This window comes from Spermophilus citellus (assembly GCF_964194105.1).
Source record: "Spermophilus citellus genome assembly, chromosome: 6".
NCBI lineage: Eukaryota > Metazoa > Chordata > Mammalia > Rodentia > Sciuridae > Spermophilus > Spermophilus citellus.
In genome coordinates, this window is record NC_138187.1 from 79,559,599 (window position 1) to 79,584,653 (window position 25,055).

Genomic DNA, 25,055 nt, shown 5'->3' on the forward strand with positions numbered 1-25,055 from the left:
TTCCAGTCCCTCAAAGATCTTACGCTTTATGTGACCTAAAGTTAGTGACCAGGAAAAACATCTTTCAGAGGTCTCTATGATAGTTTCCATGAATGTGTGGCTTTTTAATGTGTTTGATAAATTCTCCTCAGTGTTTCCAACACTAGAAGTTGCTATTGACCTTTTATAGGCACTTTGAACTAACCCTGACACTGTAAATTGAATCCAGGGATTTCCCGTTTCCCAAGGTTTCTTTTGGAAACTATGGAAATTTCTGTATAGCTAGTACACACCATCTGAGACTGCCAACATGACCCCAAATTTTCATTGAAGAAAACTAGGGAGATTGGGTCATTCTAATAGGCACCAATATCTTGGGAGGCTCTACACCCAACTGAGTTACTCCTCTGTGGTGTATTAACTATATATGTATATTATTCTTTTGACTTTTTTCCACATAGCCTTGGGCATATAAGGGCAGAAAGAAAAGGGTCTTGGGAGGAGTCGCCCTAACAACAGATTCTCAATTGTTTTTTAATTGAGCCACAGATTATATTAAACTTTTTATTATCTAGGAAACTAACACAAATGTTGATTCAGATGCAGTAGACCTTGTATACCATTCATGAAATTATTATTCCCAAGAAAAGTAGAGCTGATCATTTTTAAAGATATTTAATGCCTAATATGTACTAGACATTGCTGTAGGTGCTTAGGAGAGATGAGTGCCAGAAAATAGACAAACATTGCTGCTTTGTGACAGTTTTTCAGATCCCAAAAGTAACTTGGGTTTAGTCTTTCAAGCAGGTAAGCTATAAACATAGGAAAGCCTTTTCTGTTATGTGAGAAGAAGTTATGTCACTAATATATTCACCTCCTATCTAACCTGGAAACCACAATTTACGCTCAACAATCTTAGCAATAAGTTCGTTTAAAATTGTAGTGTTTAGAATAGAGATATTGGTGACATGTTCATATGTGTGCAATAATTTCCTACAGGTATTGCGATTTCTTTTATTAGGTAAAAATGTAAAGTAGAAAGAAAGCCCCCTCCAAGAACATGAGTTACTGAGAGATTTGTACACATTCATAAAGCAGAAGTGTCACTTTATAAAGCATTTTTTTTACATCTTTTTCCAGGATGGGTAAAAAGATAAAAAAGGAAGTAGAACTTCCTCCTAAGGATGTGGTAAGTTTCTGATTTGAATACTAGTAGCTTTAACCACCAGTTTTAAAAATAAATTGTTTGGTTTGGCATGTACCAGTACATACATGAATACATGGTGGCAGAAGTCCAAAGTCTGACTAATGATAAGATTAGTCAGAGAAATCTAACATTAGATTAACAAACATTTACAACATTGTCATTATATAATTAGCACAATTAAGGAGTAATTGTTAGTTTTTCCAGTATGTGGATGGCATGTTTATAGCCTTGTTAATGAATAAATAGTTTTAGTTCATTCTTTTAAATACTTCAGGGTTACATTTGCCAGTCTTTCATTAATGTGAATTATCCAAGTGAATTTTCGAAAATTCACTTTAGAAGTCATGCTATAGCTCTTAAGACATGTGTAAAGGATTGTCTATTGATAACCTTGAACATGAGAAGTCCTGTATTTTCTAGTTCTAACAAAAGAGTCTCCTGGAATAATTCCCCACCACAGTAGGCCCTTCTTTCTCTTAGTAGCACAATTTTATTTGCTCCCTTCAATCAATTGCTAAAACATTGTGTTAAAAACAGAAAGTGACCTTTGACAACTTTTGGTTTAGAAACATTTCAAAACAGATGTTTGTTGTGATTTTCTTCAGATGGGATCTGAATAGAAAAGAAATGAAGATAGTGCCCAGACTTTTAAACTTTGCAAGAACCTTTGAGCTTCCTGCAGAAACTTCCCCTCCAGAATGGAGCATTGTGGTTAAGACCGAAAGCTTTGTCCCAGCTTGGCTTCCCATGAGCTGTATTATTTTGGCCACTTTGCCCAAATTGGCCAAGTTATTTCAGTGTTTTCTTATCTCTTGCATGGGAATTGTACTCTCAAACTCATTTGGATCATTGTATAAATTAAACCAAAATACATTACATAAAATTCTGGGTGCCTAGGAGCTAGCATTCAGTAAATAAGATCTATTATGGCAATCCTCTGGACTGTGCTTTATACACACACACACACACACACACACACAAACAAACACACACACACCCTATCAACCACATAGGTGTGATACTTCAACAGAGGAACAAAAACCAAAGAAGTACCTGTCTGCTTCAGTCCAGGAAGCCTTTGCAGATACAATCACTGTGGTCGTGTGATGTCATTTCATTCTGGCTGCTTTCCTTTGGACACACTCCTAAAACGTGGCAGATCCTATTTACTCTGTGCGTCCTAGGTTTGCATTACCCCGCTTTTTACTGCCAAATAGCATTATTGGCATCTTAGCAGAAAGTCGACTCACGAACATAGCTCTTGGCAAGAAACACATTCTGATTTAGAATAAACAGTAGATATATTTGTCTAATACCCTTTCTATAATTTTATAATGTCATGCAGGGATTGTTCTTTCTACTCCAGTCTTTGGGGATACTATGGAGGACTCAAGAAATGCAATCTTTCTTCCTGGGTTCCCAACATTCTTGGGGGCAGCCAAAGATACCTGTGACAATTACCAGTGGTCCCTATTTATTGCCTTTTCCAAGGGCCTTCCGTCCTTCTCCTACTCTGACTTTATGTTAACAAAGCTGAGCGAGTCGCATGAAAATATATAATCCCTTTTCTTCCTTATAAATTCTAATACTTCAAAACAGGTTTCCTAACCCAGAACTTGTTTCAAAGTCTGCCTCTTCACAGTCTATGAAAGTTCTGTTCTACAAACTGTAAATGAAAACCAGATTTAAAAGAGGGATATACAGATGCTTCATAAAATAAACTAATAAGCTAATGGTAATCTGTTTACCATAAATTTCCTGAGCATTGTTTCCAATGACTTTAACTTTTAATTAGCATTTTGTCTACTGCTTAAAATGGGTAATAGAGACAGCAAGGGTATTTGGTGATATGATTAGAACAAGACAGTTCCTTTGTTTTCATAATATTCTCATTAGTCATAACATTCGTTAATATATTCATATGTGGTTTCCGGATCTACACTTCCTTCTCGTGAAAGGGACACCAGCTAAAAAGTTGCCTAGATGTGAAGAAGATATGGCTGGAATGACCAACACGGGACATTCTGCCTTCCCAGATCATTTTCATGTCTGGCTGAAAGGTTGTTTGTGATGCTTTAATAAAGGAAAAGTTCCTGTGGAATGATTGCACAAAAGAATTCCTAATATAAAGGATTCTACAAAGCATTCTTTAGTATAAAGCAAGATATTCAGTGACTAAGCGCATAGATTCTGGAGTTACAGTGCTTAAGTGTAATCCTCATTCTATCCCCTTCTTCTCACCTGGGGCAAGTTTCCTACCCTCTGTGTATCACAGTGAGGATGCAATGCTACCTACTTCATTGGACTACCCAATGAAGATCAGATAAGAATAAGGTACTTAGAACAGTGCCTAACACGAGGTAAGAATTTAGCAAATGTTGTTGATAATAAAGATGTAGTTGAGGGTGCTGTTCATCATTCTGCAGAACAGACAAGTTTGTATCAACTGTCCAAGCAGGCAGGAATATCAGATGTGTGAAGCCAGTTGGCCATGAATGCTCCCAAGAGCCTGGTGTTCGGCCACCATGATTTGAGTTTGCAAGTGGGGGTATAAAATTGTGTTCTCTCAATATTTCAGAGGTGACTTAGCATCAGTAGATAAGCCCACAGTATCTAAGTTCTCATTAGACTGACACCTGGCCCTAAAATCTTAAGGATTAAGGATCAAGTTACCTGAACATTTGTGTTAATGGATCAGCACTTTCTAGCATGGTGATTATCAAGTCAAAGCAACAGAAAATAATAAAACATGTTCCCTCACTTGGGCTCTAAATCCATTTCCTGGTAAGAGTGGGTTGTCTCCTGGGGAATTGCTTTTCCCAGATCTTCATCATCAGTCTCAGAACTTAACCTTTAATCATTTGTCATAGGCTGATAGCACTCCACTTTTTGTTTTTTAACAAAGAACCAAAGGGAGTTATTTTCTGATCTTTCTCCCTCATCACAGATAAACAAAAACACCATGAATTAATTTAAAAGAATCAACTCATAAATAACATACATATAAATAATAATACACATAAATGAAGTACACGTGTGGTTCATTATCAGTTTGCTTTTTTTTTTCTCTAAAAGTTTGACACTTTTATTAGGTTGTAAAGTAAACTAAAGGCCAATTCAGCTATATTTATTTTAACCATTGGATATTTCAGCAGATTTTTACTGAAGTCTAGATTTCTCTACTAAAAGTTCATATTAGATGAGTGCAACGCTGTCTGTCTGGCTCTTTCCTAGGCAACTGGATCCTCATGATCTGAGGCCACTGATGTGGTAAACACATTCCATTAAAAAACAAAAAAGCCTTTTATTTGCACATATTGCCACCATAAAAGTCACTCGACTCTCATGATCTATCTGTTTCCACTGAGCTCAACTTAATAGCTTTGTACTCTTTTTAGCCTTGGCTGTATGATACAGTAATCATTAGCTATATGTAGTTATTTTAATTTAAGTCTATAACAATTAAAATTAACAACCAAAAAGTGATTAAGAATTCAGTTCCTCAGTCGCATTGGCCACATTTACATTGCTCAAGAGCCACACACGACCTGTGAATGGCATATTGAACAACACAAAATCGAAACATTTCCATCAGTGAAGTTTTGTGGATGCCACCATTCTTGACAAGTCTTATTTCTTTAACAGAGATATAAAATGTCTTTGTGAGTCTCTGGCCTCTCCAACTGATGGGTCTTAAAACGCATAGCTTAGCCAAAAAATGCTTCCCCTTTCTTCGATTCTTTTTGTAAATAATTTTGGTTCGTCATTTATTTTGTACAGAGCGCGAAATTATAATTTCACAACAAGCTTGTTGGTGACTGCAGCTTCCTCATGGGAAAGCAGATGGGACGTGTAATTACAGCACAGTATTATTTATTTAGTCATGTGGCATTCTGTTATAGCTATCATTTTATTCTCAGTGCCTTTTTAAATAAAAAATTACTATAATGCTGTAGGCACCGTAGGAGAAACAAATGCCATGCCAAGTATCTCCATTCTCTGCCAAACACTGGTATTTCTTCTGCTTTGACAGCTCTTTGATTGTAATTCTCATGGTCTCTATCTTCCCTTTAAGCTTCTCATACCCTAAATTGCCTTCTTAATGATGTCCGGAAGATACGGCAAAATACTGGAGTGTTTTCTAAACCATTCAGATAGATTAAATGATATTTACTACAGTTTTTGTTTAAATGTATTTTCATATATTCTACTCCTTTAAGAACTGTAGTCATTCTATGCAGATCACAGCATGGCCATGTTTAATCATAGATTTAGTCACATGTTTATTTAAAAATATTAAAGTATTTTTAAATAGGCCCTAGGTCAAGGCAGACAACAGGCAGGCCTGTAGTGCCAAGTACTCAGGGAGCTAAGTCAGGAGGATTGCCTGAGTCAGAAAATTCAACACTATCCTAGGAGACATAGTGAAACCCCACCTCAAAAAGAATGTTTTTTTAACAACTACTTGGGAGACTGAAGCAGGAGGATCACAAGTTTCAGGCCAGCCCTGGCAATTTAGTAAGATCCTGTCTCAAAATGAAAAATTCTTTAAAAATAGGGGATGTGATTGAGTGGTACAGTGCCCCTGGGTTCCATCTCTGGTACCACACAATAAGCCAACAAGCAGACTTAGAAAGTGGAATCTGTTCTGAATGCAGGGTCCAGTGACCAGCTGGAACATTGGGGAAGCTGCTTTAAGTAGGAAAGGCTGTCTAAGGAATTGGTGGACCGTCAGGGAAATTTATGAATAGGATGAAAATGGGGACCCTTTCCCCACAAAAACGCACTGCAAACCTCTTTTTGTACACATGCAGTACAAAAAGGAAGCCCATCAATGGCTCCATGAACTCATATTTAGGTTTCCTGGCAACAGATGGCAGTACCCAGTTAAAGCACTTTAAGACCACACGAATAAAAAGTTTCCAGGGGTCCTTTAATACATTCCTTCACAATCATGTGTTAAGTACTTCCATATTCCAGTACTGTTCTTTGGTAATGCAGATAGATAAATACTAACAGGGTCCTTTGCCTGAAGAAATTCCTTCACTAATTGGGCAAATATTGAGAGCATACCATTGCAAATGTTCTATATCTTGAGCATACAGATGGAAACAAAACAAAGTTCAGCTCCAAGGCAACTGTATTATAGTGAGAGAAGCAGTCACTTAACCATATAACTTAGGAAGTGATGATATCAATGAAGAAAAATAAAGTGGGTTATGAGATAGAGAGTGATGGGACTACTATGGACAGGATCTAGGTCAGGCAGAGTTCCTAGTGGGGTCACATTTGAAAAAGACTTAAATGAAATAAGGGAGTATGCTGTGCACATATCTGAGGGGAGAACCATAGCCAGAAAACAATAACCAAAGCTTTACATAGTGTGCTTAAGGAATGCCAAGAAGTTGGGGTGGCTGGAGATTAGTAGTCAAGGAGTAGGAGCTGGGCCACAAAGATGGTGGGATCCAGGTAATCACAAAGGGCCTTTTAGCCTACCTTAAGGAAGTTGGATTTTTTTTTTCTAATGTGCAAAAAGTAGAATTCGCTGAAAAGTTACAAGGAGAAGAGTAGTGATATCTGGTTTATTTTTAAAACAAAAAAGAATATCAATCTAGCTACATTGTGGAAGAAGGATGAAAACCAGAAGACCTATCTGGAGCCCATTTGCAAAGCACCATTAAGATATCTTGGCAGTCAGGACCAAGAGATGACAGTGAAGGGGGAGAAAAGTGGGGATATATACTGAAAGTGATGGTGAGAGGATTTACTGATAGATTATACCCATAGTGTGGGAAGGAGAGGAGTTAAATGATTTTTCAAGATTTGGGGCCTTGGCAATTGAGTGGATGATGATACAACATACTAAATAGACAAGAAGTCCAAGAAGCAATGCAGTTGGTGTTATGTGCTGTTACAGAGAAAGTTCAGAAGAATGCAGCTGTGATAAAATAAAAAGAAAGTTCAAGGATTTTCACACCCAAACCATAATGAAGAAAAAACAATCAACATTTGTCCATAAAACTGCAAGCCTGACAATGAAATAAACCATAATCTTCTGTAGTCTTAAATATTCTTTTAATCCTTTAGAAATGAAATTAAACTATCAAGAAGTGGTAGGTGACACAGTGATCCCTAAAGGTGTCCTCAGAGAGAGCTATATAGGTGATTCAATAAGGGGGAAAGTCAGATTGGATTTGGCAGCCAGGTGTGAGAGTGAAAAAATGGAGAAAAGTACATAGTTTGTAAGATTTTTTTTTGGCTGTGAAAGGGAAGGAAAAGTAGGATGGTATATGGAGGATGATTCATATCTAAGGAAAGTTTGTTTTTGTTGTAATAAGAGTTTTGAGAAATTAAGAGTTCTGAAAGACTAAGGTGGCTGCAGTTTGCAGGACAGGGTACCATAAAGGAGGGAAGAACATGGAGATATAGCTCCTGAAATCTGGTTAATGGTCCTTGTGGGTCTTTGAATTTTAAGTTTTACAAGGGGGAACTACACATGGCAAGGAACATGCACGAACAACTATCAGGAAGCTGTCAACTGAATAATTTTTAAAGTTTAGACAGGTCCAGGAAACAATGCAATTTTGACCAGAAAGAGTAAAGAGCCTTAAGGAACACTCGAGGCATCATCAGATAGAGTCTCAAAGAGGATCATGCCTTAGTAGTAGCATGACTAAACTGATTCTGTAGTAAAGGCTCCATAAGGCTTCCATAATAAAGCTAAAAACAGGCCTTAAATAGATCTAGCTGATCCATAGAACAAAATTCAATATATTTTAAGAGATGATTCCTCTCTCCTTGCTACCATAAAAAAATCTATACACTCAACTACAGAATTTTCACAATGTAATTTTCCAACAGAAAATGACTAGATATGCAAAAAAAGGAAAATATGACCTATAACCAGTAAAACAGTCAATCAATAAGCCACTAGTGGAGATAAAATAGGACACTTAAAAAATATATATTATTCAAGAGAAGACAGGAACAGAGGAACAGGAAACAAATGGGGCAAAGTGAAAACAAATAGCAAGATGATCAATTAAAGTTCAACTATATCAATAATTATACTAAATATAAATGACTTAATATTCCAATAAAAAGTGAGAGATTGTCAAATGAGTAAAAAAGCAAGGCCTGGGAAACTCCTTTAAACATAAAGATGCATATAGATTAAAATTTAAAGTAGAGAAAAAGAAACATACATGATTCCCTATATTCCCTAATTATAAGGAATCTAGGGTGACTGTGTTACCATCAGACAAAGTATCTTACAATTGCAGGACAAAGAATATTACCAAAGAAAAAGATGGAAATATTATGATAAAATTTTTATTTAATTAACTGATTAGCTTGTTATTTATTTATTTTTTGGTACTGGGGATTGAACCCAAGGGTGCTTAACCACTGAGCCACATTCCCAGCCCTTTTTATTTTTTATTTTGAGACAAGGACTCGCTAAGTTGTGTAGGGCCTTGCTAAATTGCTGAGGCTGGCTTTGAATTTATAATCCTCCTGTCTCAGCCTCCTAAGCCCCTGGATTACAGGTATACACCAGCAGCCCTGCTTATGTGATTTTTAAAGCTCATATGTGAACCTGATATTTTTCTCTTTACATTTCAGTTTGATCCATTAACAATCGAAAGCAAAAAAGCAGCAACCGTGGTGTTAATGCTTAATTCTCCTGAAGAAGAAATTTTGGCTAAAGCATGTGAAGCCATTTATAAATTTGCATTAAAAGGTTTGGATTTTTTCAGTTTATCTTTCTACTTCATTAGTTTCTTAAAATGTTTACTACACAATGGGCACTTTTCTCCCTAATCTTTCACTTACCTTCCTGTTAGATGAATTCTTCCTGACAGCTGGAATCTCATTTAATGTACCCCTGAAAGCAGTGTTTCTCCCTAAGTGCCTACCGTAATTCTAAGGGGTAAGTTAGTCACTGGATAGAATAATCATTTGGAAGGTTTTATTGTAGTTTTAAAACTTGTAAAGTCTGGAGAATTAAGAGAATTGAAAAAAAATTGCAAAAATGCCACAGTACTGGGGTTGGGGGCGTGGCTCAAGCGGTAGTGCGCTCGCCTGGCATGCGTGTGGCCTGGGTTCAATCCTCAGCACCACATACAAACAAAGATGTTGTGTCTGCCGAAAACTAAAAAAAAAAAAAATAAATAAATAAAAAAATTAAAAAAAAATGCCACAGTACTTAACAGAATCCTAGTGGTTAGAGCTGGAAAATAAAATAGTGTTGGATTATAACCCAAAATAAAATAAAATGAACATCCCTAAGTCCATACCATACTGATATACATAAGTGATTGAATGGATGGATAAATAAATAAAGGAAGGAAGGAAGAAAAAGACAAATCTCCCATGAAAAAGAATTCCAAGAGCTTACATGGATACTCTGCCCTCAAATAAGTGAAATATAATTTTCCACTTTTTATGGTTTGGTCACACATAGTGACTTCTTCCCAAAGAGTGTCATGTAGAAACAGAGAAAAAAGAACAAATTTACAACAAAGAAACCTGACAAACACTACCCCAGCTAAGTGATCAAAATCTATATCAATAGTGATGTCAGGTTGACGGTGTGCACGGTTGGTATTGTGATGAAAATGGCCTCTTCTCTTTATGGTATTTCTCCCTAAACCCCATAAACTCAGTCTAATCATGATTTTTAAAAATCAGACAAGGGCTGGGTCTGGGGCTCAGCGGTATAGCACACTTTCTTGGCATGTGTGAAGCACTGGGTTCCATTCTCAGCACCACATATAAATATATAAATAATAAAGGTCTATCAACAACTAAAAAAAATATGTAAAAAAATCAGACCAATCCCAATTCAGGGATATTCTACAAAATACTAACCAGTACTTCTCAAAATGGTCATGGCCATTGAAAACAGGAAAGTCTGAGAACCTCTCACAGCCAAGAGGAGCCAAGGAGACCTGGTCACTAACTATCATGCAGAAATTCAATAGAATTCTGAAACAGAAGAAAGATATTAGGTTAAAACCAAGGAAACCAAAGTCAGGCATGGTGGCACACTCCTGTAATCCCAGCAATTCGGGAGGCTGAGGCTGATGGATTGCAAATTTGAGGCCAATCTGAGACATTTGGTGACACCCTGTCTCAAAAAATATAAAGGGCTGGGGATATAATTCAGTGTTAGAGTGCTCATGGGTTTAAGCCCCAGTGCTGCAAAATAATAATATATATTTTTTTAAGTTAGAAGGGGTTGGGGATGTAACTCAGTGGTAGAGCACTTGTCTAGCATGTGTGAGGTCCAGGGTTCAATCCCCAGTAGTTTTAAAAAACAAAACAAAACAAAAAAACACCACCACCAAAAAAAACAAAAAACAAAAAACAAACAAACAAAAAAAAAAAAACAAAGGAAACCCCCAAAGCCTATGAGGATATTAGTAATAGTGTAGAAATATTGGTTCATTAATTGTAAGAAGCATACCATGATACTAATGTCAAACGTTAATAATAGAGGAAGTTGGGTCTATGATATGTGGAAGCTCTCTGTACCATCTTTGCAATTTTTCTGTAAAGCTAAATTATTGTAAAAAAATTAAGTTCATTTTAAAATTGTAAAGATCACAAATCAGATTCTATCAAAGGGTCTATTCATAGAAGATTTACAAATATACAAAATAGTTACATTTTAGTTAATTCCAAATGGTGATAAAAATCGGACTTTTATTAAATTATATGACATTGCAATTGAGACTATTTGAAGAGTTTAGCATAGCTTGGTATTTTTAACAAAACATTTCAAATCAAGATGGGAACAATTTGATTTTAAAGAAATGATGCTTTAAACACTGGGGACCTGGATAAAAGAACAACAAATTCCTCAATTAGCAAGTTGCATAGTACTCACCTTGCTTTGTGATGACGGGGAATCAAGACAAAACCCAGGGTGGTCGTGGAATGTATGGTTTGTGAGTAGGTTGTATAGAATTGAGTTCAAACTTCAAGGAGTTATTGGACTATGTGTCTATGGCAGTGTGGCAGTGTGCATCCCACTCAGCCTTAGAGTCATCTTAGGTCATCTGGCTAATTAGGTCACATTTACCTAATTATATCACTTTTTGTGTCATATGTGGTTAAAAAAATAAGTATGTATTTCGTGTAAAATCAATACAAAAATATTTTGTCTAGTACTTAATTCTGGCAGTATTTTCTGAAAAAAAAAATCAAGAAAAGTGATGGGACTTTTCCTTCTGGCCAAGATGGAGTAAAGGACCAGAGTTATCTATCCTACTGCATGTAGAGCAACCATGAAAACAGACAAAATGTATGAAATGTCAGTTGGCAAGACATTGACCATCAGACAAGGGCAGTAACCACTGAGGGATGGGGAAACACAGGAAATACGTCCTGTGATTGCCCCAACTTGTTGACTTCAGAGAGTTTCCTGGCCACAGAACAGAAAAGGGTAAACCTGGTGGACAGAGTTGAGAAGTCACCTAAGAGTCCAGGGAGACAAAGGCACCCAGATTTTTCTGAACCAAGTAGCAGAGAAGTGAGTTGCATGGAGAGAGAACACAGGAGGCCTGTTATCTACTATTCAAGTACTCATGGAGTACTGACTGAGCAATGTGTGTGCTTGTGAGAGAACTACTTACTTAGAGACACCCAAAACGATGGGAGCAACAGGGGCCTGGTGTTCACACAGGCTAGAGTACCTATTTCCATTAGCCAGACTGAAAAACCTCAAGATTCATGGAGCATTATGTAGAATATACAGAGTCTCACCTTAGTAGGTGAAACAACTAGTCCTACATTGAGAACTCTTCTGTTAACCACCTAACAAATGTTAATGTAACTGATGTGACACAGCAATCTGTATACGGGGTAAAAATGGGAGTTCATAACACACTCGAATCAATCTGTGAAATATGGTATATTAAGAACTATGTAATGTTTTGAACAACCAACAATAAAATAATAAAAAAAAGCAAGATCTGAAAGGATTAAACTGCTTATGAGTAACTTAATTGTGCTCCCAAATTTCAAGAACACAGAAATATCCATTGCTTAACAAAGTAGAATTCAATTCCCTAATTAAAAAAAAAACAAAACACCAGGCATGAAAAGAAGCAGAAAAAATTTATAATAAGGATATAAATCAAGCAGTAAATAAAAACTGACTCATATTAGAATTAGCAGAGAAAACATTAAAAGATTAATTACATCTCTATTCCATATGTTGAGAGTAAGTAGAAACATGGAACATATAAAACAGATCCAAATATAACTTGAAGAGATGAAAACTTCTGTTTCCAAGATAAAAATACTTGGCTTAGATTAACTGCAGATTAGACATTGCAGAAGAAAATTTTTTTAATCTAAAGACAGAGAACCTATGCAAAATAAGGCACAATGAGAAAAGATATTTTTAGAAGATAAACAGAGATCCATAGAGCTATGAGAAAAATTCAGGAGCCCAATATGTGTCTAACTGGAGTGTGAGAAAAAGAGAGATGAGGACAGAAAGAATAATTAAAAAAATAATAGCCAACATGTCCCCAAATATGATGAAAACTCGAGGTCTAAAGATTGAAGATGCTCATCAAACCACAAGTACAAAGAATATGAAATAAACCAAACCAAGGTTCATCACAATACTAATCACTTAAAAATATGTACATCCAGGAGATCGAGATCCTAATTAGAATAAGATATATTTTGTGCTCATATAGAGTCTACTGTCATGTATAACTCAAAAGAACAAATGAAAATAAGAACAAAAAAACAGGATGAAGACAAAATTCTTAAAAGCAGCCAGTGGGAATATAGGGGTGTGCTATATTCAGAAGGACAAAGACAAAGATGACAACATTTAACAAATAATCAGTAAGAAAGACTTATTATCAGCAACAACACAAGCAAGAAGTCAGTGGACTGACAAAGTACTGAAAGAAAAATAAAAACTTTCCACCTAGAATTTTATACTCACAAAAATATTCCTTACAAACAAAGGTGAAATAAAATCTTTTCTCCTAAAACATACAAAATCTGAAATAATTGATTACCAGCAGACCCACACTACTAATTATGTAAAAGAGGACCTTTGACAGAGGGAGGTGACAGTAGATGGAAATATGGATCCACCCAAAAGAACACAGAGCACCAGAAGTGGTGACAACCAAATACTGTTTCTGATCATTTTTATCCCTTTAAATGCAAATTTTTACTTTAAACAAAAATAATAATCGTACATTGTGTAGTCCGGAACATATATGGAAGTAAATAACGTGGCAACAGCAGCACTCAGGTAAAAAGGAAAAACAATGGAAGTACACTCAGACAGAGTTCTAGTACTGCATGTGAAGTGCGTTCCAACTTGAGACTGGATGTCAATATACTGCACCCTGCCAATGAAATTACAACAACAACAACAACAGAAAAAAAAAAAAAAAAATATATATATATATATATATATATATATATATATATATATATATATCAAATAAGTCAACAAAGGAAGTAAAATAAAAGAATAAATAACACTCAAATTTGTATAAAAAGAAGGCAGAAATGAAGAAAAAGAAAATAAGGACTAATGGGGCATTTGAAAAATAAATAACAAGATGGTAGGCTGAACTGATAATCAGATAAAATGTAAATGGTCTCTGCTTTCCAATTCACATGGAGATATTGTTGTATTGGATAAAAAAGACCAAACTACATGCTGCCTTCCAAAAAAAAATGTACCTAGAATATAAAGACACAAATAAAAGGATGAGGAAAGATATCACATGCAAGTACTAGCCAAAACAAACCTAGAGTGGGCATTTTAACATCAGGAAAACAGAGAAAAGAGGCAGCGATCGGTAAGTCTTTTTATAATAATGGTTAGTTAATCAAAAGACTGAAAAATTCTAAACTGTTAAGTAGAACATACAGTTAGAGGATAGATTAATGGGAATGGGTTTGTGTGATTATGGAAGCCAAAGTCCAGGTCCTGTGGCCATATGTAAGCTGGAGAACCAAAAGAGCCATTGCTGCCAGTCAGTGGAAATCAAAGGCCTGAGAACCAAGCCATCTAGGATAAGGTCCTGGAGTCTGAAGGCCCAAGAACTGGGAGCTCTGATCTCCAAGGGTAGGAGCAGATGGATGCTCCAACTCAAGAAGAGGGAGAGAATTTTGCCTTCCTCCACTCTTCTGTTCTGTTTGGATCTTCAATAATTTGGATGTTGCCTGACCACATTGGTGAGGGTCTTTCTTATTCAGATCTTTCTTTTTTTTTCTTTCTTTTTCAGATCTTTCTTATTCAGTCTACTAATTCAAATGCTGTCTCTTCCAGAAGCATCTTCACAGACATACCCAGAAATAATGTTTCATCACTTTTCTGAGCATCCTTTAGCCTAGTCAAGCTGACACATAAAATTACTACATATGTAGTGCTTTCTATTGAATCTGTGGAAAGCTGTAAGAATTTGTAAGTGAGCAAGGTTGTAGTAGGCAAAAATTAATATACTCAATTGAACTTCTACAAACAAGCAATAAACAATCAGAAATCAATGTTACAAAATGCTGTTTACCACAGCACCAAAATTTATAAAATACTTAGGAATACATTGACCAAAAGATAGGAAAGACGTGTATGAAACACTGCTATGAAATATTGCTGGAAGAAATTAAAGAAGATTCAAAGGAATTGAAAAGATGTCCTGGGTTCATGGAGTGAAAGATCTCAATTGTTAAGATATTGTTTTTCTACAAGTTGGTCATTGATCTATAGATCCATGCAATTTTACCAAAATTTCACCAGTCTTTATTTCTTAACAGAAACAGAATTTTAGATTTCTAAAATTCATATGTACATGAAAAGGACCTAAAAAGTCAAAAACAACTTTAAGAACAAAGTTGGAGAGCTCGCACTATCTGATTTAAGACTATTGTAAAGCTGCAGTGATTAAGACAGTGTTATCATCATAAAGATAAACAGATCAATAGAACATAATAGAAGGTACAGAAATAGACTTGCATGTATATATGGACAAATTTGCCAACAAAGATGCAAAGACAATTCAGTGAAGACAGTCTTTTCCATAAGTGGTTGTGAAACAATGAAAACTTCTAGTCTAAAACATGATCTTTAAGAATAATTGATAAATCATACTCCATTAAATTTATTCTGAACACACACTTGACCAAAAGTGAGATATGGCAAATAAGCATAGAACAATTTCCACATCACAAACATTAGGGAATATTAAATTAAAACAAATGAAATACCACCACTGTTTTAGCCTTTTTTTTTTTTGTCACTGTGACCAAAAGACCTGGCAAGAACAATGTAGAGGAGTAAAAGTTTTTTGGGGGGCTCCCAGTTTCAGAAGACTCAGTCCATAAATGACTGAGTCCATAGCTGTGGACCCAGAATGAAGCAGAACATTATGGTGGAAAAGTGTGGTGGAGGAAAGAACTTCAAAAACATGGCAATAGGGAAGCAGAGAGAGTTCTACTTTCCAGGGACAAAATATATAAACCAAAGGCATTCCCCCAGTGACTTTAACTCCCCCAGCCACATCCTAAATGCCTATAGTTACCACCTGGCTAATCCATTTCAGTGGATTAAGCCAACCATTTGGTTTCAACTCTCCTAATTTTTTCACCTCTGTACATTCTTGCATCATTTCACACATGAACTTTTGGAAGATACTTCATATCTGAACATAATAACTACATATCTATTCGATGGCTAAAATTCTTAACAATGACACCATCAAATGCTGTCAAAGATGTGGAGCAAAGGAAACTCTCATTTATAGTTGGTGAAAATGCAAAATGATATGGCCATTTTGGAAGACAATTTGGCAGTCTTAAGAGAAGCAAACAATCTTTCCATCTGATACAGCAAATTCACTGTAAGTTAAAGTGACTATTACACTCTGAAGTTCATATTGGAAATGAAAGATATATTTTCAAAGTTCAGTGAAATTGAAAAGCTGAAATTAATCAAGACCTAAACATTATTCCAAACTTTGCAGCATGATATCCCACTTACAGATGTATGGATAAACTACTTCTGAAGTTAGGCTAGACTCTGGCTTTACTGGACTTCTGCTTTGGGGGCTTCTTGCCACAGCTGGATTCCACAGCTAGATCCTGGGCTGAGCTAGAGTCCTAGTGGACCTGGCGGCTCATCTCTACATGCATGTTGGCTGCAGGCTCATCTTCCATGATATAAAAGGAGCTATGCTTCCATTTAGTGATGCATTAGTTCCCTCTGATCATCACACATACTTTAAGTAGGGACTATCTATACTAATGAACTGCTTTATAATGAACTATTCATGTGTTTATGGAATACTATTGTGCGACCAACACTGTGCTGCACACCAAGGATATAGCAAGGGTGCTTGTCCTAGAAATTTAAGTTATAGTGGAGTGGGCAAGCAAAACATAGAGGTTGTTAAGTGGTTTGATGAAAATAAGACAGGATAAAGAAACATAAGAAAGACTTGGGCATGGTGACATTAGATAGATGAGGTCTCTCTGTGTTGGTGCAGTGTAGCCTCTGAACTCAAGAGGAGATGAAGACAGCTCTGTAAACATCAGGGAGAGTAGAAAGTAGCAACATCCAAGGTAACTGAGCTATGAGTTTATTCTGAGAGAAATATGAGCAGAAGCAAAACGGTATGAGAAAAGCAACATGGCAAAAAAGAAATTGCAATGATGATCTCAATGTGTGATTTCATTTTACCTGTGACGTCAGGAGAGGAAAATAAAGCAACCCTCCTTGAACTCGGAGCTGTGGAACCTTTAACCAAGCTTCTCACTCATGAAGACAAAATTGTAAGAAGAAATGCTACTATGATATTTGGAATCCTGGCTTCTAACAGTAAGTACCAACTTTTAAAAAACAACAGTGAATATCGACTTTTAAAAAATAAACAATCTCATGTAGTGTATTGTTCTTCTTTTAAATTTAAGAGATTTGCTTTGCTTGTGTTTAAGCTGACTTCAGTGTTAACAAAATAGCTACATCAGTACAATGCAACAAATGGATGATTCATATTTTAAGGGATATTTTTAAAATATAAAAATAGTTGCAGATATACACATACTAAAGCTCCTCTGAAAACTGATGATACAGTGTATCCCAGTCTTATAAGTAGGAGGAGTAATCATTACCTCTTAAAACAAAAATGGATTTTTCTTAAGTTAGTGTAATGTCATTTGCTGCCTACATGTAAGTTATACTTCATCTATATTTCATGGTAGATAAAGCCTAGAGTATAGAGTTTTGATGAATTGATTTTTGAAACTGCAAACTATTATCTCAGGGATTGGCTGTATCACAATTCTGTATCATATTGTTGCCCAAAATTCAGATGTGGACATTTATTCTTCAGTCAAATCTAGTACTTGCTTGAAATATTTTTATGTATTTGATAGTGTGGTATAATAGCATTAGTTAAAATATGCTGTTATGTCTATTAGAATATTGATTTGGGCCAAAACCAAGCCAATAAAGGAAGTCATGGTTGACTTATGAACAGTGCAAGTCATTTTCCTATGTTATCATGGTAGTTTTTGATCCAGCCCACAAAAACTTTGTGACTGACAAAAAAACTTAAAGGACACCCTTAATGGAGACTGAATTCAGCCATGAAGTTCAGGCTGCTCGGAATAAACTCTGACAATGGTACATAGTTCAAGTCACAATAGTTTCCCAGTTTCACCATGGTCTCAGCAGAACTGGAGCACAGATTCCTTCCCCTCCTTCCTGTATTCCCATCTTGCATTTTCTCTGGATGCTGTGCAATGAATGGGGGTTGGGGGGGTCTCCTGGTCCTGTGTGCCCAGCAGGGGCTGTGGCATCAGTGTTCCCAGAGACAGTTATGAGTGAGGGATGGAAAGAGGAGAGGAAGGGGGTGTTCTGTGTGTCATTACAACCTCAGGAACAGAGACTGCCTGGAGAGCTCCTGCCATGCTGGAAACAGGCAGGATTCTGCCGAGGTCCCCAGGGTAGGCAGCACCATCAGGAGCCATGACAGGGGTAATGCTGTAAGGCAGGGGCTCTGAGACCATTTCCACAGATGGCAGCAGGATGGAGAGGTTTGTGGGGGATGGACGCCCTACCAACTAGATGGTGAGAATAACACTAGTTAACTCTTACTTGGCACTGGCGATGTGCCAGGAACTGTTCTAAGTGCTATTTGGACATCGAGTCATTTATTTCTAAGGAGCAGATCTGCAAGGTAGGTACAACACTTATGACAATTACATGAATAACTGAGGTGATGAGAAATTAATAACAGAGTAATCATTTGTGTGGAGTCTTCATAAATGGATCTCATGGATGAGTTGTGTCATAATTGTGCACAGTGCCATGTTGAATGTATAACTGAAAACGGAGAGAACATATGATCAAAAAAGGGAGAGGGGCATCGCTGCATCTCTCTTGCAGCATCAGGTGACACACACCTTGGTTTGCCAAATAAAGTCTTTACACACCTCAGAATTTGAGGAACAAGGTATTTGTTATACACCTATTGTATACACCTATTGTATAACAACCCTCACCTTGGGTGAGGGGGTTCGCTCCATTCCGTGTACCTGAGGGTCTGAGTATTATGCCAAGGCACAATGAGGTCCTCCATCTTGGGACAGCACACTTCCTAGAAGAGCAATTATTCTTTGGTAGTTCAAGTCTATTCACCTCCATATGTCTAGCTGTGATTTTGCCTGACCTCCTTTAACCACTTCCAACAGAAACAGAGAAAGTAGAAGTTTTGAATAAAAATCATAGTTCTGAATTCCTCAGGAAATGATGTCCAGTAAAAGCAAGTGTATTCAGCAGGTAATAAGAAAGAATTCATGCAGACACCATCTACTTTGGCTGCTGCAAAGTGAACTTTCCCAAAATTCTCATGATGCTGATTTTAGCTTATAGATAACAATAACTGAGCAAGAAGAACAATTGTAAAACTAAAGGATAAGAGATACCTTATTCCTCAGAAAAGTGAACTTTAAAACAGCCAATATACTTATCTTTAAGCATTTTTGGCATTTTCATTAAATGGAATGTAAGCAATCAAGATATATTAACTGAAATAGGTTATTATAAGAATTATCCTATTCTTTGCATTCTATTAAGTTTTATTAAAATCAAAATTTTAAAATACCCTTCTAGCAAAAGAAAAAAAAGAAAAAGAAAAAGAATTACTATTGTATAATAAAAGGGTAGGGCACAATAACCCAACTCTACTGATACGTGCTCTAGGCATGTTTGGCATTTTTTACAGTTATCACTTGTGGTGTTTGGAAGATAGGTAGCCCAGTGGTCAAGGGATATAGGTGAGAATCCCTGTAGGTCATCCCAACCTGGACTTGCAACCTAGCCCTGCCACTTACTTGTGTAATTTTTGGACCTCAATTCTCTTGTCTGTGAACTTAGATAATAATCATATATATCTATTAAAGGACTGTTCAATAGACATTGCCATTATTATTTTAATAAATATGGATGTTCTGTTTCTTCCTTTGTAGATGATGTTAAAAAATTGTTAAGGGAGTTAGATGTCATGAGTTCTGTTATTGCTCAGCTCTCTCCAGAAGGTAACTTTGGTTTCTTTTTAAATTTTATGAAACTGCCTATTGTAAATAGTTCACATTGAACAATCGCTTATAAGTTGTCATTAAAATCTTGAAAACCATTATATAAGTGGAAGAAACGATTTATAGTAGAGGGGGTGGAGAGAGAGAAGGGGAGGGGAGGGGAGGGGAGGGGAGGGGAGGGGGGATAGTGGAGAATGGGATAGACAGCAGAATACATCAGTCACTAGAAAGGCAATTTGTAAATCAATGGAAATGTAACTGATGTGACACAGCAATCTGTATACGGGGTAAAAATGGGAGTTCATAACCCACTTGAATCAATCTGTGAAATATGGTATATTAAGAACTATGTAATGTTTTGAACAACCAACAATAAAATTAAAAAAAAAACTGAACAGTCAAATAGAAAAAAAAATATAACATACAAGTATACATTATAAATGTGTCAATTTTAAAAAATAATTTATAAACATTATCTATAATATAAATAATACAAATAAATTTATGTGCAAATATATAAAAAAAAATCTTGAAAACCACAGCTTAATTTTGAGTTTTATGGAAAAGGTGGGCTCTAAGTAAGATTTGTGGAGCTCTTGTTTTCAAAGCATATGTTAAAATATGGGTTGAATAAGCATTTAACATACTTTTCTTATTTATTTTTGATATACAGAAGAAGTAGTTATCCATGAGTTTGCTAGTCTTTGTCTGGCAAACATGTCTGTCGAGTATACAGGTAAAGTACAAATATTTGAACATGGTGGGTTGGAGCCACTCATCAGACTACTGAGCAGCCCAGACCCTGATGTGAAGAAGAATTCTATTGAATGCATTTACAATTTGGTTCAGGTAAGATTAACTTCTAAAAAGTGTTTTGATGGTTAGGGTTCTAGCCCAGTAGTAGAGAGATTTCATACCATGTATGAGGCTCTGGGTTTACATCCCAGCACTGAGAAAAGAAAAAACATTTTGACAAAAACTATTATTCTTGTTTTCCAATTTTAAAAAGTTTTTTTTCTTTTATAAAAAAATCACCAGGTTTGCATTATCAGTTCTTCTGGATACATTTAGTATTTATCACTAAAAAAAAATAACAGAAATTTAGTGTAGATATATTTTCACATTTTATAAGTAATTGCCTCCTGTGAAAGCATATTTTAGAAATATATTTCTGTTTTTAAAGAATAGCATGGCATTCAGATTAGGGTGGGATTAATCTAGATAAAATGTGCTTCTTCTAAAACAGGAAATCTAAGATTCCTATTGAACCAAGGAAGTGACCTATTGATCTAACACTGGCAATTTAAGCACACTGAATATAATCTCTCCCCTGTTCAGTGTACCAAGACTTTGGATTAGATGTATTTATCAAGGAAAAAAAAAAGAGCTAGTGATTTGAGTATGATCTGCATTCATTGTTCACAGTAGCAAGAGGCAACCTCATTGGCTGTTTTCCTCTCTAATGTCTTATTTATTTTTGATACACAGAAGTATTTATCTAGCAAACATGTCTGTAGATTATATGGGTAGAGTGCAAATATTTGAACACAATGGATTACAGCCATTCACCAGACTACAGAGCAGGCCAGACCCTGGTGTGAATACACTGCCACCTTCCCCTCTCTGCCATCCTGTCCCTCAACCCCAACCCCCTCTCAACGCCCACACCCTCACACCCACAGGAGGTCAGTTTCCCAGAAGTTTAACAGCCTTCTCTGCTGCTTTTTCTGCTCATTTCCTTAATAATCAACACACACATTTGATAAGATTGAGATGAGGCAAAACTACAAAAGCCCCATTTAAAATGGCTATCAATAGAGCGTGAAAGAAAGATTTTGAAACAAGAATGAGGGAGAGGATTCATAGTAAAGCAAAGTATCTGGGCAAAGAGAGAGGAATGGATTCAAAATCTTCTGGCCTTAGTGTGTCTGCACAACTTGACCAGGCGTCCACTCCTAAGAGAGGTCCTATAGAGAAAGCTTGGCTCCTTTTTGCCTTCTCTGGTTACTTAGGCTTTCCCTCACCCAACAGGCTTAAGTATTCCTACACATGTACTTGTGTTTTTAATCTCCAGACTCCTTTTACCTGCATTTCCCTATTTTTTTTTTAATCAAGCAGGAATGAAAAGCATTGCCTCCACAATTTTTTGGCAGGGAGGTGGGTATCGTGTTTCAACTCAGGGGCACTTGGTCACTGAGCCACATCCCCAGCCCTATTTTGTATTTTATTTAGAGATAGGGTCTCACTGAGCTGTTTAGTGCCTCGCTTTTGCTGAGGCTGGCTTTGAACTCACAATCCTCCTGCCTCAGCCTCCCCAGCCTTTGAGATTACAGGCCTGTATCACCATGCCTGGCACGTCCACAGTTCTTATTAGCTAACAGCAGGATCTCAGGAATGCTGTAGCAAAGTTCCACAGTCTGGCTGGTTTAAAACAACAACAATTCTGAGGTTAGAAGTTCAAAATCAAGGTAGGGCTGCACCGGAGGCTGGGTGGACTCCTTCCTCGCCTCTTCCTGGCTTCTGGTGGGGACAGCTAGTGATGGCGTTCCTTGGCTTGCATCTGTGTCACTCTGGTCTCTCCCTTTGTCATCTTTCCCATAAGGACACCCATCTTATAAGGACACTCTTAAGCACCCAGCCTCCTCCAGGATGACCTTATCTTACCTAATTACCCTTGCAATGACTGTTTCCAAATAAGGTCACATTCTGAGGGACTGTGGGGACACAATTTAACCCATAATAAAGAGCAACCTATACTTTCTATGTCTAAAGAAAGCTGAATATTAGAGGTCAGTTGAAGGATGTCCAGGAGGAGGAGGCTTAGTTGTAAGTGGAGGCTTTTCCACCTTTAATGCTATTCTCTACTTGTCACGTTTTGGGTGACAGGAGGAGGAGGCTTAGTTGTAAGTGGAGGCTTTTCCACCTTTAATGCTATTCTCTACTTGTCACGTTTTGGGTGAAAATATCATTTAATGATCAGAGTTTGGGGGCTTTTAGTGGCTTCTTGCTATGCTTTTTCTTCTGTTCACCACCACCAGTCCCCTACTCCCTGCTCCCACTCACACAGAATTATTGATACACTTGCAGAACAATTTGTCTAAAATATAGTGATCTCTTGATATCATAAATGTCTTAAGGAAAGGTCATGCATCTGCTCTGAACCTGTGTAAATTTACATGCAGACAGCCTGTCAATAGCCTGCATGCACATAGGTATTCATAACAATCCATTTGAAGATAATAAGGAATGGGTGCCATCATTTCATCTTATCAAATACTATTTGAACATTATATCAGAGTATGAAAAGAATTTTATCATGCATAGGTTTTATCGTAATGCTATTTATGATAGTAGGAATTTGCTGCTTCATAAAGAAATACTGGATACTATAAAAGTCATTGGTCATGTTTATTTCTGGTTGTTGACAATGTCTGCATATACCAATGGATATTTTGGTGTTGTCCACTGAGAGTTTTATTATTTTTGTGAATTATTTTGGAAGTAATCTGGAATAAAAGATGGAGAAGTTGTAATTCACAATGTTCTTTGCTAGAAAATAGAATTTCTCCATTCTTGGGACTTTATTTTGCTTCAGAAGTTACTGATGTGATCATTTGTATTTCGTCGCAGGATTTTCAGTGTCGAACTACCCTTCAAGAACTAAATGCAATCCCTCCTATGTTGGAGCTCTTGAAGTCAGAGTATCCAATTATTCAGTTGTTGGCTCTCAAAACCTTAAATATCATTACAAATGATAAGGAATCCCGTACAATGCTAAGAGAAAATCAAGGATTGGACCAACTTATTAAGATCATAGATACTAAGGTATTTTCAAACAATATCTTTTCTAAATGTTTTATAAAATATTAATTGTATAATATTTAAATTAAATTTTATTATATTGAAGCATGGTACAAAGTATAGTGGAATAATTAATTAATTGCTACATAAAGGTTATTAACCTGATTAAATCAGACTTTTTAGATTTTGAGACAGGGTCTTACTAAGTTGCTTACGGCCTCACTAAATTGCTGAGGCTGGCCTTGAACTTGTGATCTTCCTGTCTCAGCTTCCCAAGTAGTTGGGATTACAGGGGTGTGCACCATCATGCCTGGCTTCAGACCAATTATTGAGGCCATTTGAAGCTAATTAAAAAAACCTATTGGTATAGAAGATTTAAAATTTGTAAACTCTTGTTCTATTATCTTCCTTCTAATTCCCTAAAACACCTAGAATTAGTCTTTTAACCTTTATCTGCCATGATTTCCTCTGGAATAAGAGAAGAAGAGTAATTTATCTTCTAAACACATTTTGAGAAATATTGAAGCTGAATTTCTGTAGTTCCCACTAAGCTCCTTAGGAATGAATTGTACACTTTCAGACTCTGTAGGTCTTCCTTATAATTTCCCAGTTACAGAAACCAATCTAACAATTTATCGAATTCTTTACTTCTTAAAGTGAGTCAGGTAACTTCTGCAAGGGTCCACTGTCTAAACTTCAGAGTGAAATGGTAATATGTAGATTTCAGATCCACTTTCATAGGTTATTACGTGAATAAATTTAATGAATTCTAATGACAAAATCTATTCTTAGTACCTCTTAGAAATTTGGGCACTAGGGACAGAGTAAAGGTTTCCTGAATAATAACTTAATATTAAGTTTCACTTCATCTAAGCATTAAAAATCAATAAATATCAGAGCTTAATTATACCAAACTGGTAAAATACAGAAGGGCAATACTTGAACACGTGTGTTTCTCAGCTGTGTAAATCTAGCCATCTTTGGTTTGTTGATCCCCTATGTACCAGTTTCTGGGCTAAACATTTTGAATTTGTGAATTTGAATGCATGATAAATTCAGTAGTTTTTTTACCAATTTAAAAATGGAAACTGAAAATCAGAGTGGGTATTTTATTTGCCCTATGTTGCATAAGTAGGAAGAGATTAACTGCAGGGATGAACCTAGACTTGTCTGATATATCATGGTATTTTCACCTGTTTGATATTTTACCTGTTGTCTTTTAAATAAAAAATGGGATAGAAACATCTGCTATGTGGTGGGCATTGTTTAGATGTTTTACATGTAATTTTATTAATTTTATAATTCTTTTGAGAATGTGATAATGTTTTTCTATAAGATAAGAATAAATGATAATAATTGTATCATTATACATGTCACATGTAATTATTGAATCATTAACCCCATTTTACAGGTAAGAAGAATGAAACTGACAGATAAATAACTTGCCCACAATCACAGAGCTAGGACATTTGCAAGA

At 36.2% G+C, this 25,055-nt stretch overlaps 1 protein-coding gene across 2 annotated transcripts in view; it reads left to right on the forward strand.

The window, feature by feature from the left end:
* Positions 1-1,120: 1,120 nt before the first annotated feature.
* ARMC3 (armadillo repeat containing 3) overlaps positions 1,121-25,055 on the forward strand; it is a gene marked incomplete at its 5' end in the record, with an annotated part of 97,184 nt that continues 73,249 nt past the window's right edge. For both annotated transcript variants that reach the window (XM_081300284.1, XM_081300285.1), the window contains 6 exons: positions 1,121-1,168; positions 8,810-8,927; positions 16,929-17,054; positions 19,709-19,777; positions 20,451-20,626; positions 23,408-23,602. In XM_081300284.1, coding sequence (XP_081156410.1) covers positions 1,121-1,168; positions 8,810-8,927; positions 16,929-17,054; positions 19,709-19,777; positions 20,451-20,626; positions 23,408-23,602 — 732 coding nt within the window. The remainder of the gene's footprint in view (positions 1,169-8,809; positions 8,928-16,928; positions 17,055-19,708; positions 19,778-20,450; positions 20,627-23,407; positions 23,603-25,055) is intronic.